Source organism: Ranitomeya imitator, chromosome 2 (assembly GCF_032444005.1).
Source record: "Ranitomeya imitator isolate aRanImi1 chromosome 2, aRanImi1.pri, whole genome shotgun sequence".
Taxonomy (NCBI): Eukaryota; Metazoa; Chordata; class Amphibia; order Anura; family Dendrobatidae; genus Ranitomeya; species Ranitomeya imitator.
Genome location: NC_091283.1, coordinates 293,791,524 through 293,812,737, shown reverse-complemented (window position 1 = coordinate 293,812,737; position 21,214 = coordinate 293,791,524). Strand labels below are relative to the sequence as shown.

The window sequence follows — 21,214 nt, the reverse complement described above, 5'->3', positions numbered from 1 at the left end:
GAACATATGGCAATTTCTGGCTTCATGAACACTTGTAGTATCATCAATCCAGGTTAAATGATATAAGTAGGGCGAGTACACATGCAAACTACAGTAATTATGATAACTGAATGGCAGATATTCTAATGTATACACATCATAAAAAAAAATAGTATGAATACAGATTTATCTGGAATGTTATTGGGGAGGGGGGTTGTATTAGTTTGAATGAAAAAAAAATCGAATCCTTGGAAGAAGATGACAACTTTATTGTATTTTATGTACAACAATAACATAATGATACCATGTAACATTGAAAATATCTTTGTTCTACTGATGTCTCTTTGTAAAACTATTGTGTAATTTTCTTAATAAAATTATCTAATAAAAAAGTGTGTCTTATAGTCTAAGAAATATAGTAAGTTCTAAAGTAATTTCCCTCTCTCATTCAATAATACGTCCGTTAAATGTTTTTGTACAATTTGTTAATAACGTATATAGTTTGAATTATTTTTGATGGTCAACAAAATAATATTTTCCAGTAATTAATTTTTCACACTCTAGGTATAATAATGTCTTCTCCTCTGTGTGGGATTTTGACTTCTCATTCCTCATGTTTGGTCCTGTTAAAAGATAAACACTTCTATAAACCTCCCATGCTGTGTCAGTTCCAGCAGTGTCAGCACTTGCATTTCAGAGGCTCAGGTTTTTTATGTCATATGAGCCCTGCATCCAATTAGTGGTGGTTTCACTGTTCTCACCTTCAGACAAATCGAACAATAAAAGGAAGTCAAAGAGAAGTCACAGCACTTGCTTCCTGCTCATGTTCAATACGTCTGAGGGTGAGGACAGTGAAGCTGGGGCTGATTGGACACAGGGCTCGTGTGATGCAACAACCTCATATGAGTCCCAGGAATGCGAGTGACGATACCACTGGAACAGCACCGGCACGGAAGGTGAATATGATTTTTTTTTTTATTTTAACAAGGCCAAACATGATGACAATTCCTTTAAGAAAATACCATTTCCGTTTAAAACATTTCCCACATTAAGAACATGAAAAAGGCTTCTACCCTGTGTGGGTTCTCTGGTGGTGATCAAGAACCGACTTTCGGTTAAAACATTTCCCACATTCTGAACATGAAAAAGGCTTCTCCCCTGTGTGAATTCTGTGGTGTATAACAAGATATGATTTCTTGTTAAAACATTTCCCACATTCTGAACAGGAAAAAGGCTTCTCCCCTGTGTGAGTTATTTGGTGTCTAACAAGATGTGATGTCTGGTTAAAACATTTCCCACATTCTGAACAGGAAAAAGGCTTCTCCCCTGTGTGAGTTATTTGGTGTCTAACAAGATGTGATTTCTTGTTAAAACATTTCCCACATTCTGAACATGAAAAAGGCTTCTCCCCTGTGTGAATTCTCTGGTGCTGAAGCAAATCTGATTTCTGGCTAAAACATTTCCCACATTCTGAACAGGAAAAAGGCTTCTCCCCTGTGTGAGTTCTTTGGTGCATTACAAGATGCGCTTTCTGTTTAAAATATTTCCCACATTGTGAACAGGAAAAAGGCTTATCACCTGTGTGAGTTTTCTGGTGTCTAACAAAATATAATATCTGGTTAAAACATTTCCCACATTGTGAACAGGAAAAAGGCTTCTCCCCTGTGTGAGTTATTTGGTGTATAACAAGATGTGATTTCTTGTTAAAACATTTCCCACATTCTGAACAGGAAAAAGGCTTCTTCCCTGTGTGGGTTCTTTGGTGTCTAACAAAATCTGATTTCTGGTTAAAACATTTCCCGCATTTTGAACAAGAAAATCTGTTCTCTGCTGTGTGAATTGTTTGATGTTTAATAAAAGACTTTTCAAGGGGAAAGCTATTTCCATATTCGGAAGATGAAATCTGCTTCTTTGATTTAGGAGCAGTTCGTTTTTTAAAGCTTATTTTGTGACTTTGATTTTCCTTAGTAGTTGGTAATGAATCAGAAGACATGACTTGTTTCAAAAGATCAGATGACAGATCTTTGCTGTGAAGGGATGATGGTACATCTGGCGTAATGACATTCACTTCAATTGTATCCTGTGTGATCTCAAGATCATCTGATTTATAAATTGAAGATGTCAGCTGCACCTCTGATCTCCTGGTACAGTAATCTGCCAAGAATAAAACAAATTATTATTTTTCAATGAAATATCCTCAAATTAAATTTTTGAACATTTCTACTTAAACTGTCATTAATAATGGCAAGTTATGTTAAATATTTGAATTATTCACCAACAAAATGACAGCTGACAGTCTAAGGCTGCCGTCACACTAGCAGTATTGGGTCAGTATTTTACATCAGTATTTGCAAGCCAAAACCAGGAGTGGGTGATAAATGCAGAAGTGGTGCATATGTTTCTATTACACTTTTCCTCTAATTGTTCCACTACTGGTTTAATATAAAATACTGACCCAAATACTGCTAGCGTGATGGCAGCCTAATAGAAAACCTCATGGCATGAACCAGTGGAGCGTGGTGTTCAACTATTTGTTCATTCTACCTCCCAAATATGGGATAAAAAGCCACCAAACAATGTTATGTAGACAAAATAATACCAATGAAAAGTTCTACTCATCTTACAAAAAACAAGTCTCCACTCAGGTCCATCATCTGTCAATGGAAAAACAGAGGTTTCTACATTAGTAGTGGCTTGAAAAGCAACATGGCTTCCATAAACCAATCTTGCAAAATCCACTCCTCCAAAGTTAAATCTCCCCCTCGCTTCGGAGCATTGCAGTGTGCCCAAACCACATTTAGCATCCATGTATTTGACATTACTATAGCACACTTAATTCATGGTACATGGGTCTCCTGGAGCACAATCTGGGCACTATGTGTTGGGTAATAAAATGGTATATTTTCAATTTTTACTCTCTAACATCCACTGCGCGCTAATTACCAGAAAGTGGCTGTGGAGTCAAAATTGTCACTACTTCTATAGATTAATTCACAGAGGGCTATACTGTCCAAAATGGAGTAATTTATGGGGATTTCTACTGCTCTGGTTTTCTGACATTGTCATATTAGGGATTCAACAAATGCTGTGTCCCATCTTCTCTGGGATCTGCTCCTATGACGTCTGCTTATCCATTCTGTAGGCAGCGCTGGTAATGGAGGAGACAACAGAACCAGAAGCTCTGGGGGGCACAGACTGTTGAGCCACCAAGTTTAAGGTGCTTGCAACCTGTGATACCATCCATTCCAGCAGGGGTACCATCCATTCTTGCAGTTTGGGTGTGCACGCTGTCCACCTAGAGTAATTTGCACCCTACTTCAGCCAACTGGAAAGCACCGCACTCCACTAAAGCTTGAAGCATATTGCTGGAAGCTGCAAGATACAGGCTTGTTCTCCTCTGGTTCAGTCCTCTGTACTCAGCTTCAAGCTCCCAGTTTCTTGTTGTGACCCCGGCTTGTTTACTGACTACTCGTGTCTTTTGATTTTGTATATTCTCTTCCCTCACGGTTGTAGTCAGTCTACCTGACTATTCTTCTTGCCATCTCATACTACTGAAAAACAAGTATCAATGTGGCCCAACCTAGGGGTCTGTGTGTAAGTCCAGATGTAAAGGGGTTAAAGAAGTTAAAGGATGATGGGCAAAACTACGACTATATAACACACCTACTGAAATAATCAAGCTGAACAGTCTTTTTAAGTATAAAAAAAATGAGCAACTAACGGAAAAACCTCTTTGGGGTAATTAGAGTATGGGACTGATAGCAATATAAACTATTGTAAGGGCCAATATTACATTAATTTCAACAAGAAATATACTTTTAAATAGAGCTATTTATAAGGTTGCATGCGCACGTTGCGTATTTGCTTGCAGAAATTTTTGCAAGGTTTCTGCATCGCTTGGCAGAAAAACGCAGCTGACAATACACACGGTTTTTCTGCATTTTTGTGAATCCAAAGAGCTAAGTAAAGATATATTAAAAAAAAAATAGTTGTGATGTAATTTCCTTGTTAAACCTCTTCAGCCAGATACCCTCATTAATATTAAATAAAGACAGACACACTCCAGCCTATGTAGAAGCATTGCATTAACATAATTAACCTACATATGCTGTAACAAAAAAAAAATTATCAAAAATCTTTGTGAAATGCAATATCTGTTTATATTTCAAAATATTTTTAAAAAAATTGTGTGGGCTCCCACTTAATTTTCATAACCAGCAGAAGAAAAGCCGACAGCTGATATTAATATTCTGAGAAGGAGCCAATAGCCAAAGGTTCGCAGGCTACGAGTATTAATATCAGCTCACAGCTGTTTGCTTAGCCTTTACTGGCTAGTTTACAGGGAAACCCCAGAAAAAAAATTGACATGGGTTCCCCCTATAAAATCAAACCAGCAAAGGCTAGGCAGACAGCTGTAAGCTGATATTAAGAGCCTGGGAAGGGGCCATGGATATTGGCATCCCCCCAGGCTAGAAACATCAGCTCTCAGCTGCCCCAGAAATGTTGCATCTTATAGAAGCACCAATTCTGGCACTTAGCCTCACTCTTCCCACTTGCCCTGTAGCGGTGGCAAGTGTGGTTAACATTTGTGGGGTTGATGTCACCTTTGTATTATCAAGTGACATCAAGCCCACAGGTTAGTAAGGAAGAGGCGTCTATAAGACACCTATCCATTACTAACCATAGTGATATTGTATAAAACACAGACACCCAGAATAAAGTCCTTTATTTGAAATAATCACATAGACTCCTTTATTGAATCAAAATTTACCATACTTACTGAACGCCTAATCTCCGAACTCCCTTGTCTCCTGCAAACAATCAAAAAGTGATAAACAAACATATAATACTATCCTGTCCACCGTAGTCCATTTAATACCAAGTGTCCCACGGCGATCTCATGTGTAGAACAGTCACAGCAGGAGATGTGACTGCTCTACCAGGCCTCCAGCGATACACTGACAGGAGGTAATTATTCCCGCAGTGTATCACTGCGCTGCCGTGAGAGTTCACCAGAGTTCATCAACTCCGATGCACTCACTTACGGCACTACCGCTATGTGAGAACTTTCCCACGCAGCGATGCCTTAAGTGAGAGCACCGGAGCTGATCAGTGAACTCTCACGGCGGCTCAATGATACACTGCAGGAGCAATTACCTCCTGTCAAAAGACGTAGCCGGATGGGAGTAGTAGTCCCATCAGATAATGCCTGGGTATACACGTTGCATGAGTACACACACACACACACAGACACACACGCACATATTCTCTGCCCACACAGAGACACGCGCACATATTCTCCGCCCACACACTCTTCCTCCTTCTGACATTAATTCCCTTTGACAATTTGCTGCGTTTTTGGCAGCAAATCCGCAAACCTTTTTACACAAGCATTTTTGCTGCAGATTTGACTGACTCAATTAAAGTCAATGAGTCAAAAATGCTGCAGAAACGCAAAAGGAATTGACATGCTGCAGAAAATAAAAGCTGCAAATACGGACAGAAATTTACTGATAATGTATAGAACACTTCAGGATTGTCATTGAATTACTTTGCTTTAGTATTCCATTGCGTTTTTTGGAGCATTAACACACGTAAAAAAACCCCAGCAAAAACGCATTGTGTGCTACAGCCTAAGGCCGGCGTCACACTAGAGAGTTTTATGGACGTATAAGAGGCGGAAAAACAACGCATTGCACATGGACCAATGATTCTTTATGGGGCAGTTCCTATCTGCTGTATATTTCTCGGCCGTATTTAACGGGCTGAGAAAATCGCAGCATGCTGCGTTTGTCAGCGTATTGCGCAAAAAATCTGCGAATGAAAGTCTATGGGGGTGAGAAAAATACGGATTACACACTGACCATGTGTGACTTGCGAGAAATACTCACCAGTGTCCTATAGAAAAGCCGGCAATTCAGTGCGGTGTACAGTAAAATCACACTGACAGGTTAGAATAGATAGAATAAATGTCTACACATAGTAAAGGTAGGTGTGTGTGTGTATATATTATATATACTCCATATTATATATACATATTCCGTAACAGACAGAAGTTGACCTTAGCGGATATTATTATTATTATTTATATAGCACCATTAATTCCATGGTGCTGTACATGAGAAGGGGTTACATCAAAATAAAAATATCACATACAGTAGACAAAACTAACAATGACAGACTGGTACAGAGGGAAGAGGACCCTGCCCTTGCGAGCTTACATTCTACAGGATTATGGGGAAGGAGACAGAAGGTCGAGGGTCGAGGGTTGCAGTAGCTCCAATGGTGTTGAGGTGGCCGTGTGGTCTTTACATGCTGTAAGCTTCCTTGAAGAGGTGGGTTTTCAGGTTTCTTTTGAAGGATCCAAAAGTAGTGATATATATATACGTGGCTGTGCTATACGTGGGCTGTGCTATATACTACGTGGGCTGTGTAATATACTACGTGGGCTGTGCTACATACTACGTGGGTGGTGCTATATACTACGTGGGCGGTGCTATACACTACGTGGCTGTGTTATGTACTATGTCGCTGTGCTATATACTACGTGGGCTGTGCTATATACTACGTGGCTGCTATATACTACGTGGCTGCTATATACTATGTGGCTGCTATATACTACGTGGCAGTGCTATATACTACGTGGCAGTGCTATATACTACGTGGCTGTGCAAAACCTGTTTCCACCGCAGGCAAGGAAAAGAAGGCCAATACTCAGACCCCACGATTGGGGTGTGAACAAGTCCAATGGAGCGTCATTTGAGCCTTGAGCTGAGAGCAGGTGCGGGTGAACCTTTTCCTTGTCTGCCTTTTCCTTGTCTGTATACCATTATAGCCTGAGTCCCATTAACATTACTTGCTGAACAGGGACCACAACATAGTCTTGGAAACATACAGATTTACTTAGCCTGGTTTCTTCAGGTGAGACTAAACTTAAAGCTTTGTTCAGGACTGACCATTTTCCTTCCCACCTTATTGGTTATATGGTACTGTGAATAGTTAGGTCAGTGTATTAACTTGCATGTGTTTATGGTATGCATAATGTTATACACAAGATTTGTCATTATATATGCAGTTTCATTGTCATTAAGGGATTTTCACATGCATGTTCTGGAGCTTATATCCGCAATTTGACTTTGAGCAGGCAGCTGCGGTGGATCATGGACTTTATTATAAGGCATGACCATTGAGTATTTCACATTGTGCTTTTAATTGTTAGTGTGTCTTATGTGCCTTGTTTATTTTGTGCAATTGAAATAAAAAAATCTTTTGGCAAGTTTAATGAGTTTGGGTGTTCCCTGTTATATGGGCATGCTTTTTTCTCTTTTTGGTTTTTGTCTGTGTTATATACTACGTTGGCTGTGCTATATACTACGTGGCTGTCTGTGTTATATACTAACAGGTCTTGACACATCTCCATTATTAACCTGGCTTAATGTCACCTTACATTAGCAAGGTGACATTAACCCTTTATTACCCCCATATCCCACCACTGCTCGGGATTGGGAAGAGAGAGGCTAACTGCCAGAATAGGTGCAGCTTCTAGATGTGCCTTTTCTGGGGTGGCTGGGGGCAGATGTTTTTAGCCAGGGGGGTCAATATCCATGGTCCCTCTCCAGGCTATTAATATCTGCCCCCAGTCACTGGCTTTCCCACTCTGGGGGAGAAAATTGCGCCAATTTTTTCCGTGATTTAACCCTTTAATTTTAACACCTAGAGCCCCCAAATTTTACACACAGACACTTCTTACATTATTAGTGAGGAATATGTAATAAAATAAGGGATATGAAATGGTTTACTGTATGTAATCATGTGTAATATCCTGTCGGGTTTGGTAAGGAGATAGCAAAAGCCGGCAATTGAATTACTGGCTTTTAAGCTATCTAGCGCTGAGAAAATCTCGCAGTATGGATGCCATACGGAACACTGTTTTGAGAACATTTCTGCGTATTGCGCATGTTAAAAACAGACCGTATTTTCCTACGCCAAGTGTGACGCCGGCCTAATAGTGCAGAGCTGACGTGTGATAAATTTATATCTCAAGCATTTGGAAAAGGCAATGGAGACCTTTTTTAACCCCTTAACGACCAGAGGCGTTTTTGGTTTTGCATTTTCATTTTTTGCTCCCCTTCTTCCCAGAGCCATAACTATTTTTTTGGTAAATATTGCCATGTAAAGGGCTTGCTTTTTTGTGGGTTGAGTTCTATTTTTGAACAAGAGCTTAATTTTAACATATCGTGAAAACAGGAAAAAAATCCAAGTGCGGTTAAGTTGCAAAAAAGTGCAATCCCACAGTTGTATTTTGTTTGGCTTTTTTACTATGTTCATTAAATACTAAAACTGACCTGACATTACGATTCTCCAGGTCATTACACGTTCTTAGATACCAAACATGTCTAGATTCTTTTTTATCTAAGTGGCAAAAAAAAAATCCAAACTTTGTTAAAAAAAGAAAAAATTGCGCCATTTTCCGATACCCGTAGCGCCTCCATTTTTCGTGATCTGGGGTCGGGTGATGACTGATTTTTTGCACATTGAGCTCATGTTTTTAATTATACCACTTTTGTGCAGATATGTTCTTTTGATCGCCAGTTGTTGCATTTTAATACAATGTGGTGGAAACCAAAAAAACGTAATTCTGGCGCTTCGACTTTTTTTCTTGCTACGCAGTTTAGCGATCAGGTTAATGCTTTTTTAATATTGATATATCGGGTGATTCTGAACGCGGCGATACCAAATAGGTGTATGTTTGATTTTTTTTTTGTTATACAGAATTGATCAATTGTTTGCTAAATGTCTCATTTTGAAATACAGTTAGAAATCAGTATGTGCATTTGCACTTTATGTATTGTGTTCTGACTATAAGTAGCGCTGCCTTCTCCCCTCTTGTGCTTTGATTTTTTTTTTGTTTTATTTTAAATAGGGCAAAAGGGGGGTGATTTGAACTTTTATTTTTTTTTTTATATTTTTAAAAACATTTTTTTTCTACTTTTTGCATGCTTCAATAGCCTCCATGGAAGACTGGAAGCTGCCATAACCCAACCGGCTCAGCTACATACAAGCAATGATCAGATTTCCTGGATGTAGCAGAATTACTCACTTGATATAAGCGCTCACCACGTGTGGCACTCACAGCAAGCCGCAGTGACAACCATAGAGGTATCCAGGAGACCTCTGGTTGTCATGCCAACCCATCAGTGACCCATGATCACGTGACGGGGGTCACCGATGAGCGGATTTCTGGTGCAATTGCTGGAAGCGCATGTTAAATGCTGCTGTCAGCGTTTGGCAGCGACATTTAAAGTGTTAATAGCCGAGGGTGGATCATAAATCCACCTGCGGCTGTTCCTTGCACATGTCAGCTGTTTAAAACAGCTGACATGTGCCGGGAAAGATGTGCGCTCACCGCCGGAGCCCACATCAAAGGGAAGGTGTCCAACATCGGCATACATTTACGCCCGATATAGGAAAGGTGATAAGGACTAACACGGAGTTACAGACCCAGATAACTGAGGCAGGGCAATCCCACCACAATCAAACTATCATACAGAAGAACAGGTAAAAAAAGACATAGAATAAAAAAACTGTGTTACATCCCCAACAACAACATATGTATGAGGGGAGAGCTCAAACACTAAACCGGAGTTACACTCATTTATGGTGGACCACTGGAGCTACTATGCGTCCTGTCCAGAAGATTAGAGAAAGTATTCGCGCTCCCATTTCAGGAGAGATTGTGCAGTAATCTGAAATTCTTAGGATCGAAGACATAATATCATTTATAACACGGAGTGAATCTATGAAACCAGGGCTCGAGGCAACACATCTCCTGCAGGTGTGAATAAATGTATATTACAGCCATCAGCCACGCACGGCTTAGAGATATATCATGGCACAGGTGTAATGTCTTATGTAGTTTATCACAATCCTCCTTGAAGTTATTTGGTTTTAAAAGAAACTGAAAATTCAGTATAAAGGGAAACTCTGATATTGTACAGAAAGTCACACTTGGCCTCACTGCACATTCAATGTTGATCATAAAAGTGAAGTTTGGCCAGAAAGACTGGACCTGGTCATGTAGGGACCATATGAGCACATTCAGCAGCACCGAAGGGGAGAAGGGAGATTCATCCAATAAGATCTCAGGGTTCTAGGAAGCCAACAGCATCATTCTCTTACAGACCCATCATAGTATTTTTCTTCAAGAGATTTTCTAACTTGTCAGCACATTCTATGTACACTGTCATTTGGCTTTGCAGTTTACAGACCTGGACAGGTTACGGTCAGCGTCTCCTAATTTCAGGGGCTAGGTGGATCCTCCAGGCTTTATGTTCTATAGAAAAGGGCTTTTAATGCCCAAAGTCATTTGAACAGTTTTGGATGTAGGAGAATGTTGTGGTCTAGAGGCAAAATGGTGATCACATGATTGTCATACTGCCGGACAATACCACCGATAAAGCAGCCACAGCCAGTGACTGAAAAGAATCTGTGACTTATCTGCATTTAGTAATTACTACTCACCTGGGTAGTCATATGTAGGAATCTCCTTCCACTGCTTATCATCCCTCTCATATGACTCTGTAGTATTAATATGGGTCAGATCTTCACCCTGAAACAAATATTGTAAAGGTCACAGACAGATGGAGAAGTCACATCTATGATCAGCTCTAATCCTGCCATCTCCACCATTCTCATTATACAAGTATAAACCGGATTACTTACTAGTAATTGTATTTTATGGAGTCCACGACACAGAGAGGAGATATGCCCCCAGGAACAGGAAACCTACAGATAAAAAAGGGCAGTCCCCTCCCTTCCAGAGTTTGATTACAGAGTACAAGAGGAACCGCCAAAAAAAATTAGAACATCTTCATAAAAACTACTCAATATGTCTAAACATATACCACAATATATACTACCATCACCCGGAGTGAATTACATACAGATCTCTATTATGTGCTACTAAAGGGAGGGAAGTGAGTGGGTGCTGTCAAGGACTCCATAAAGTACAATTACTGGTAAATAATCGATTTTTTTACTCTCGCCACGACAGCACCCACTGAGAGACTTTCAGACAACCATCATCTGGTAGGGACCACCATATTGAGGACAGATCTCCCAAAAACCAAGTCAGAAGATGATGACAAATCAAGTCTATAGTGGTTGTAAAAGGTAAATGTTGAAGACCATGTTGCAGCATTACATATTAGATCCATCGAGACATCAACCTTCTCAGCCCAGGAGGATGCCCTAGCCCATGCCGAATGTGCCCTTATTCCATCCGGAGGACCTTCACCCTTTGCTGAGTAGGCCAAACAGATTGAATCTCTGATCCAAAGTGAAAGTGCTCCTTGTGACTCTAAACCCCTTCCTGTGGCCCTGAGAAGACACAACCAGAGCTCTACTCTGCCTCCAGGGATGAGTTCTGTCTATATAAAACTCAGGACAGCTCTCCTCATCTAAGGTGTGGAATCTCTCCTCCTCAGAAGTAAAAGGGTTATCAAAAATGGAGGGAAGGAAAATCTCCTGACTTCTTTGAAACCTGGCAGGTCCCTTAGGCTAGGTTCACATTGCTTTAGGGCAGTCCGTTTAGCGCATAGCGCTACGGACTGCGCTAACGCAATGTCTCAAAGGGGATCGCGTTTGCCGATCCCGCTAGTGGAGATGCTTGCAGCGTTCGCGGTCCGTCACTCAAATGACAGCACATCGCTAGCGCACGCCCAATGTGGACGCGCGCTAGCGATGCGTTTGCCATTACAAGCAATGGCGGTGTTAACGGACTACGTTACACCGCGTTATGCCGCGGTGTAACATAGTCCGTTAAATGGGTTCACATAAAGCAATGTGAACCTAGCCTAAAAAGGTAGGAAGTTTCTGGCTTCAGCACTATCCATATGTCAAAAAGAAAGGGGAGCGGGCACCACACAGAGTATTTAGGGATCAACCAAATGCATATATTATATATATATATATATATATATATATATATATATATATATATATATATATATATACAGTATAAACCAAACATGAAAAGATATGCACACAATTGGGATCAACCTCAAAAATTGTACAAAGTTTATTATTTTCAATACAAAAACACAGCAAGGCAAGATATACTTGTTAAAAACATTTAAAAATCATTAGTGACAAAGCACTTTACAATAGACAATCTTCCCAGACTAAGGTATATAAGAAGGAACGCTCAAACCCCCTGCCTGTCTGCTGCCAGTTATATAAAATAACCCTCTGATGAAATACTCCTATCCTAAATATAGAGGCATTAATATAGACATATTTACCAGACATGCTGCACAGGAATCAGGTCCATAAAATAGAAAAAGACATCCCAAGAAAACCTGAGGTCACTTATCAAAACTAATAGTCCGGACAGCTAATACATCTAGACGGTCAGATGAAGATACAACGACCGAAAATAAAGTCCTGACCATGAAGGGAAAAAGGAAACAAAGCCCCACGCGTATCGACGCTCTCAGAACGTCTTCATCATGCACATGGCCCCATAAAATGCTCCATAGAGATATTTGCCCCATAAGATGCTCCATACAGATATTTGCCCCATATGCTGTTGCTGCGATTAAAAAAGTAAAAAATTACATTCTCACCTCTCTGGCCCCTGGCACTTGCTATATTCACCTGCTCCACGTTCCAGCGCCGACCACCGCTGTATCTTCGCCGTCCTCTGCACTGACTGTCCAGGCAGAGAAAGGCGCGCACTAATCGCGTCATTGCGCCCTCTGATCTGAGCGTCACTGCAGAGGACGCGGAAGACGCAGCGGCGCCAACGGTGGAACGGGGAGCAGGTGAATATCGCACACTGCCCCCCATCATACTCACCTGCTCCTGGCACTGTTCCTTCACGTCTGTTCCCCGATGCTGGCTGCTTCTTCCTGTATTGAGCAGTCACATGGTACCGCTCATTACAGTAATGAATATGCGGCTCCACCCCTATGGGAGTGGAGTCGGGTCCATATTCATTACTGTAATGAGCGGTACCATGTGACCGCTCACTACAGGAAGACGCTGTTGGCGCCGGGGAACCAGGGACGTGCAGGGACCGTGCCAGGAGCAGGTGAGTATTATTACACAGCTGCCGCTCCTCCTCCCCTGCTGACCCATGGGTAAGACTCGAGTATAAGCCGAGAGGGGCAATTTCGGCCTAAAAAAATGGGGTGAAATTCTCGGCTTATTCTCGAGTATATATGTGTGTATGTATGTATGTATGTATGTATGTAGATAGATAGATAGATAGATAGAAGAACACAGCAGCACATGTACATGAATCTAGGCCATGTGAAAACACAGACAAATATTCAATATGAATTATACTTCTCAAAAATATTTTTTCATAAACAATTTTTCAAAAAAAATGTTTTCATAAAACTTACAGTTATAGATGAAATGAAGATTCTTAGCACATAAATTGGCCAATTCATGTGTGCCCATCAACCACGGCAAGGTGATCTCCTTCTGATGGGTCCTACTCTACCATACATGCCACTTTTGGGCCACCAGCCTACAACTCTGGACAAAACATGTCACTCTGGGCTAAACCTACAATTTATGGGCAGGTAGAGTTGATTACCACCACCTGCAAGGTCAATGGGAGGAGTGCAAGATCAGTCGGGATGCAGCCGCATCCATACATCAAATAGAGGTGGTGCAGGTGGTGGTAATCAACTCTACATGCTAGATAATAGACATAAAACCTCCAACTCAAGAGCCTCCTGTTGTGCCGGGGATCTAAGAGAGGTCATGACAAAGGAATCTGGGAGGGAAATGACAAAACTCTAGTTTGAACCCCGATGTTACTAAGCCCAGGGCCCAGGGAGTAGAAGTGATCTCCTGCCATCTGTGGCAAAAGAATTTTAACCTGCCGCCCACAGGAGGGTCAGGGTCAATGGAATTTCTTACTCTTCCTGGGAGAGGATCCGCTAAAATGGTCACGTTTTTGAATGGTCTCCTTTGTCGCCCAGCAATCTGAGTTTTCATAAGGCCACCTTCTACCGAATGGCTGCTTTCTGAAGGCCCTCCTGTAGCATGGAACAGACTGGTTAGGGAACTCCTTCTTTCTCTCTCCCGCCTTGGTGAGCATCTCATCGAGCACGCTGCCAAACAGGAACTCACCCTGGCATGGAATTGCGCACAATTTAGACTTTGATTGCACATCCCCCTTCTAGCACTTCAGCCATAGGGCACGACGAGCAGAATTAACAAGACCAGCTGACCTTGCCGCCAGGTGTAGGGAAGCCACAGAAGCATCGGCTAGATATTCTGTAGCTCCCCTGATCAATGTAATAGAGGACAACAGCCTCTCTCTAGACAATCCTTTCTTTTTTTTTTTTGAAAATCTGTTTATTAGAATTTTTAATACAATACAAGCCATACAATACCATTGGTTACAATACATTATGGTAACAAAATTAACTAATATTGTATCTCTGAACCCTCCCTCCTCCCCAACCCACACAAAATAAACTCTCCCATACTCCGTGCGCGCATGGTCTATAAGATGTTTCAAGGGATTGGTGATCTGCCACCTATCCGCCTTAACAAATACCATTGAGTATTTTCAAACTGTGCTCTCAGTTTCTCCCTGGTCTCCAGAGGGAGCGATGGAATGAAAGAAGCCCATGTAGAAAAGAGTTTACCTGCCTGTTTCTCTTTATTAGTTAATGCGTCCAGCCACTCCATTCTGAATATGAATTGTATTTTGGAGCGGATGAAAGGGAGTGAAGGGACTAATGGACTCAACCACTGGTGCAGGATGCTTTTCCTGGTCGCTGAAGCCCATATCATAAGTGTTGCCTTAGTATATTTAGGCAGTTTGTGAGATGTCTCGTCTGACAATCCTTTCTTGATCTGTTCATCCAGCTGGTCCACCCAAACAAGTAGAAAAATTCACAGCAAATACGATTTGCACATTAATGATTATCTATTAAATTTAATAATGATTATCTGACAATTTTCATAAATCTAATCCCACTAATGAATGTCAAGAAGTCTTCTATAATGACAAAAACAATGAGGATAAGAAAGAACAGGGGCCCCTATTTCATAAAGATAACCACTATGCACGCTATCCAGAGGGGATCCACCCTGTGTGTCTGTGTCGTTATCCCATAGGATATTTGACATCACCAAGCTAAGTAGCAGACTTTAACAAAATGTGTATTTACTCCTGATGAACCTTGGTGTAGAGGGGAAATGCGTCAAGCTTTATTCTATATACACATGTCCTTTTGCAATATGTTTGGCTCATAAGCTTTGGTTGTTTTTTTTTGGCACTAAGTATCATTACGGGGTGAACATGTCCCAAGTGGTTATCTTTAGGAAATAGGGGCCCCTGTTATTTCTTATCCTCATTGTTTTTGTCATTGTAGAAGACATCTTGACATTCATTAGTGGGATTAGATTTATGAAAATTGTCAGATAATCATTATTAAATTTAATAGATAATCATTAATGTGCATTTCCAGCAACTGTAAGCCCATAAATATTTTTTTGCTACATTATATTTTGTACATTAGCACCTTAAGATCTCTCTATCAGGGTCAGAATTGGGACAGCCATCGAGGAGTGGGGGCGCCACATGTCGCAAAGAAATCTAGGGTGCCAACCCCCGCAGTGAGGCAGGATCAGAATAGGGGCAATTCAGTACATTTTTTTGGCCTCCAAAAGACATATCCTCAGGCCCATAGCCTTATATGCAGAATTATGGAATTTAACTGTCTTTCTACCTCTTCCCTATGGGGATCGTTAGAATAGAAGGGACAGCCGACGGTGACCGGAGGCGTCATTGCGCAGGAAATAGGGTGCCATCCTCCGCTGCCGGGTAGGGTGCAGTATAGTGAAAGGCCCATAGCGTTAGGCTATGAATAAGAATAAAAGGTATTTTTTAATAATTGGGATTATTTCTGTGAATCCACCCAAACAAGTATTGACCTTGCTGTACATGTGCTGGATATAGCCGGTCTAAAGGATCTGGTGCAGGACTCCCATGACCCCAGAATCTTCTACAGACAGGACAGAATGCCTAGAAGTCGAGGCCACTGCGGAGTCCACCTTGAGAATCTTGAACCAAGCTGTCAGGTTATCATCCTCAAAGGGACAAAGGGATACCTCCTCCTGGAAAATGAAGAGAGGAACCATCGCGCTGCCCCTGTTTGCTCCATTCCTTAAAGACCAAATCCTTCTCCAATAACGGGGAAAGCACATCTCTTTTTCTATGAAAGAACTGCAATAATTTCCTGCGTAGATCTAGCCTCTGTCGCCTCTGAAAGCCCCATGGTATTTCTAACTGATTTCACCAGGTTATCCATACTCTCTATGGGAAAACAAGATAGCCCTTCTTCACGAGATGATGATGAATCAGAAGCACCATAGGATCCTGCCTGGACGGTATCGGAAGCAGAACTGTAGACAGGGGTAACACTCCTTGCTTTGGACTTATGTTTCTTAGGCCTGTTTGAACATCCTAAGGACTGAAGTTCCTCTCTTATCATTAATCGTATATCAGCGGAACTAACCGAGGACTCCTCCTCTAAAGTCTGGCTGATACAACTCTGACACAGTCTTTTAAGATAGAGGTCAGGAAGGGGTTGAGAGCAGGAGGCACATTCTTTGTGCTTGGATTTTTTAGATTTCTTAGCCTGAAAGGGAGGTACACAGAAAGAAGGTGAATCATCTTCGTAGGCAGAGTCATGTAACACTCACCCAGTGAAGCTGTGATGTGGTACCAGTTCTGGAAGCGGAGGCACAGTACGAGTTCTAGACGGTTCAGCTCTCTTACTCCGTACCCTCTTGTCAGTGGAGTCGCCCTCTCGGGAGCGCTCACAGTTGCTCTTGGGATTGCTGTGCGGCTGCACCTCCACCACCTGTGAGTGCACCTTAGATTCTCCTGGAGAGGACATCTTTGGGACACATCGGCAGCAGGAGGCCGCCGGATCTTATACTTTCAGCCCGTCCATCTCCGGAACACGCCTACCCGGATCCTCGGAAGTGAACCCAAGCAATTTCAGTTCAGGAATGCTGAATGGGCAGTGCTCATGCGTGGGCCAAAACCTGGAAGCACAGCCTGATGGAGGAGCAGGTCGGCTGATGCACGCATCCCGCTCCACAAGATGAGTGCTGGTCTGGTCCTACTGCACCGCGTGAGCCAGGACAGCCTCTTCCGGATCCTGGCATCACATCATCCACCATCAGACGAGCGGAAGTCGGACAGGCAGGGCTCCCCTGACGCTGCTTCTGGTGCTGCAGCCCCTGCCGATCCCCCAACACCGCAAAGGTGGCAGGCACAGGCCCAGGTAACCTTTCCCCTGCAGGTTCCCGCAGGAACAGGAAACCAACATAGGAGGCGAGGGGGACCACCACTTTTTATCTGTAGGTTTCCTGATCCTGGGGGCGGATCCCCTCGCTCAGTGGGTGCTGTCGTGGCAATAATTTAAAAAAAACATATAATACTGGTGGATAAAACAAGACTGAGCACAAGACCTTCACAGTCGTCTACACATCATAGGGGAGATCTCATGACACCTTCTCTCCATCTACCTGATGATCCTGAGGAACATTGGGATCTCCTTGTTTACAGTCCTGTGGAAGAGGAGGATGGGGACATCTCTCTGGTGTTGTCATCTTACTGGAAACAACTGGAAAAAACACAAAGGGACTGAATTCATTCTTTACATACAGATAATTATAGGCCGTGTGTATTTAATTTTGTCTATTACCTGGTGATGTGAGGGGCTGGGGAACCTCCATCATGACGTCCTTGTAAAGATCTTTGTGTCCTTCTAAATACTCCCACTCCTCCATGGAGAAATAGACAGCGACATCCTGACACCTTATAGGAACCTGACACATACAATGACACCGTTATCTCCCCGATCCCTTGATAGTGTTACTGTATAATGTCCCAGCATTCCCGGCAGTGTCACCTCTCCAGTCAGCAGCTCAATCATCTTGTAGGTGAGTTCTAGAATCTTCTGGTCATTGATGTTCTCATGGATCAGGGGGTGAGGTGGAGGCCCCGTGATTGGGCTCAGGGGTCTTCCCCATCCGTCAGACACAGGGTCCTGACAGCGCTCACTAGAGGTCTTCTTCACTACTGTGTATTCCTGGTTATGGAGAGACTCATTATTAAATCTCACTACAGACATTTCCAGAGTCCTCACCTCTCCAGTTCTGTCCATCTGTTATTCCTATAGATAAGAATGATGTAATGTGACGTCATCAGAATCTCTCACCTTTCCAGTAAGCTGGAAGAGGATCTCTACGGTGAGGTGTAATATCCTCTCCGCCATCTTGTCTCTGTCTATATTCATCTGTGATGGGTAATTCAGGAAATTCTCTTCTATAGAAGATCATCACTGCGAGGATCCGATATTGTAGAGACCTGAATGGAGAAGATGATGAGCCGATGTAACATCATAAAAATCCTGTGCTTCTGTGCGGTAGACGCACACGTCAAATCCCGCATGCAGATGCATCCGCATACAACGCACGTCCCTGCATACCCAATGTTAAAGATAGGTACGCAGGACGCATGCAGAGTAGGCGGAGCTTCAAGGAGAAAGAAGGGAGGAAGTACACCGCTATCCGCAGCCGTCCCGAACAAAAATGTGAAACCAGCCTGAGACATCTCCTCCATGCTCGCAATCACTTGCTATGTTACTCACTGCTTTAGCAACTGATTGGCTGGAGGAATCACAAGTTCGTTAGGACTGAGCAGGAAATGCGGAGACTGGTGGGGACCCAAGCAGCAATGGTATTTTTTGCATTATTTTACTACATACCGCCTTCTTCCCTGACATCTACTAATAAATCCTATATATTAAGGCCACAGACAACAAGCAGTTTCTCCCTCGGAGTCGGCAGCTGAATACATTTCTCATAGACTCATCTTCCATAACGCTAATTCTCGTCTCATTTACCGACACTGGAATCAGCATTAGCAATACTGCAGGAGATATTCATTACACGTGACAGGAGAAATAACTACTTCATGATGAGGACGACATCTTCATCTTCTACTACGGCTCTAGAAACAGATTTGTCCAGAGTCCGTCACTGACTCCATCACCACCGGCCGTCTATATCAGACCTGGGCAAGATGCGGCCTGCGGGCCGCATCCGGCCCGCCTGATGATTTCAAGTGGCACGCCAGCTAGTTGTCACTTCTGACAGCCGCCCACGCAGCCTTGGGAAGATGGCTGCCGCCGCCACCGATATTCAACCCGGCTCTGCTGCTCACATTGCATCCTGGGCCGCTGCGTCACCTCACCGGTGGAAGGGACCCTGCGCACGCCATACCGCACTTCTGCCGCCGCCACACCACTTTTGCACCATTTGACACCAGGCCGTGGCGTTGCCCGCCTAAGCAGAAAGGGACCCTGCTCAGGTGCACGCCACACCGCATCACCCCACCTCTGCCGACACCATGCCTCCTGTGACCCTGCTCTGCCACCGCCAGCCCTCAGGTAAGGTACTGTAAATTCGGACAATAAGATCTTATAAAAAACCTTTTTTTCTGCAATTTTCACCCCAAATTTGGGATGCCCCTTATGTGCGTCTTATAGTCCGAAAAATACGGTAATTATATTAGTTCGGCCCTCTAAAACCATTCCACTTTCTCATGCGGCCCCATGGCAAAATTAATTGCCCACCCCTGGTCTATATGAAGGTTTCCCATCTTCCCCGCACTGTAATCTTCTATCACGTTAGATCTCAGGTCTGATTCACACACAGAAGTTTGAGGCTTTTATAAAAGATGGTTGGTAAGAACCAACACAGGAGATATATGAGGCCAATGTCTCCATGTACTGGTTTTTTTTCTCTGGATATGATGTTTTTGGGGGCATTTTCCCATAGGCTTCCATATATTACATGAAAAACATTACACTGTATGGGCCCTGTACTATGAGAGTAATACAGGTTTCCTTAGTTCCCGTCTTTCATAGTTGGGTCGTTTGTATTTATCAGCAGAAAAGGAACAAAACCATTGTGATTCTTATAAGGAGACAACACAAACCCCCTAAATATAACATTTTATAACAACCCCATAATCTGTGACTTCAGGGTAAATCGCTCTCTCTCCATTGGATTAGAGCTGATACTATGAAGCTGAAGGGACTAAACAGACTTTCTGTCACCTCCATAAAGGGGCACTTTACTGTGTTTGTCAGAACTGTCCGAGGATTATTAGAGGGGATAGTTTCCCCCAATTAGAAGGGACACCTGTGGATATTGGGGTCTTTACCTGCTACAGTTCTGGGGGGATTTACTTGGTAAAGTGGATGTTGGACAAATATCACCATCAATTACCCTCAGACTGAAGGAACATCGCTCTTCTATTCGACTCTATGGATCCAGGACCTGTGATGAGGTCACAGGAGGGGAGGAGTCAGGGGGTCACATGATCAGGGGCCTCAGTGTATGCAGGACTCTGCTGTGCTGGGTGTCATGGTGCTGGATGAGGGGAAGTTTATGTGTGAGGTCAGGAGGGGTTTACAGTGTGGATATAGCAGAGCCGCGTGTGTACGAGGTGTACGGAGCGGAGCCGTGTGTGTATGGAGCAGAGCCGCGTGTGTATGAAGAGTACGGAGCGGAGCCGTGTGTGTACGAGATGTACGGAGCGGAGCCGCGTGTGTACGAGATGTACGGAGCGGAGCCGCGTGTGTACGAGATGTACGGAGCCGAGTCGCGTGTGTACGAGATGTACGGAGCCGAGTCGCGTGTGTACGAGATGTACGGAGCGGAGCCGTGAGTGTATGAGGTGTACGGAGCGGAAGCCATGTGTGTACGACATGTGCGGAGCGGAGTCGTGTGTACGAGGTGTACGGAGCAGAGCCATGTGTGTACGAGGTGTACGGAGCAGAGCCTTGTGTGTATGACGTGTACGAAGCGGAGCCGTGGGTGTACGGAGCAGAGCTGTGTGTGTACGAGGTGTACGGAGCAGAGCCATGTGTGTATGAGGTGTATGGAGCAGAGCCATGTGTGTATGAGGTGTATGGAGCGGAGCCATGTTTGTATGAGGTGTGTGGAGCGGAGCCGTGTGTGTACGGAGCAGAGCCATGTGTGTATGAGGTGTACGGCGCGGAGCCATGTGTGTATTACATGTACAGATCAGAGCCGTGTGTGTACGAGGTGTACGGAGCGGAGCCATGTGTGTATGAGGAGTATGGAGCGGAGCCGTGTGTGTATTACATGTACAGTG

At 43.3% G+C, this 21,214-nt stretch overlaps 1 protein-coding gene across 2 annotated transcripts; it reads right to left on the bottom strand.

The window, feature by feature from the left end:
* Positions 1-227: 227 nt before the first annotated feature.
* LOC138663284 (oocyte zinc finger protein XlCOF22-like) lies at positions 228-20,377 on the bottom strand. 2 transcript variants are annotated; one of them, XM_069749461.1, is made up of 7 exons: positions 20,258-20,377; positions 18,246-18,394; positions 17,937-18,116; positions 17,730-17,853; positions 17,551-17,648; positions 10,501-10,588; positions 228-2,133 (listed from the first exon to the last, which is right to left on the bottom strand). In XM_069749461.1, the coding sequence occupies exons 2-7, from the start codon at positions 18,321-18,323 to the stop codon at positions 1,049-1,051; spliced, it is 1,653 nt and encodes a 550-aa protein (XP_069605562.1). In that variant the 5' UTR covers positions 18,324-18,394; positions 20,258-20,377; the 3' UTR covers positions 228-1,048. The 2 variants fall into 2 exon arrangements, with proteins under 2 accessions (XP_069605562.1, XP_069605561.1); XM_069749460.1 differs by having other exon boundaries at positions 20,323-20,375.
* Positions 20,378-21,214: the final 837 nt, after the last annotated feature.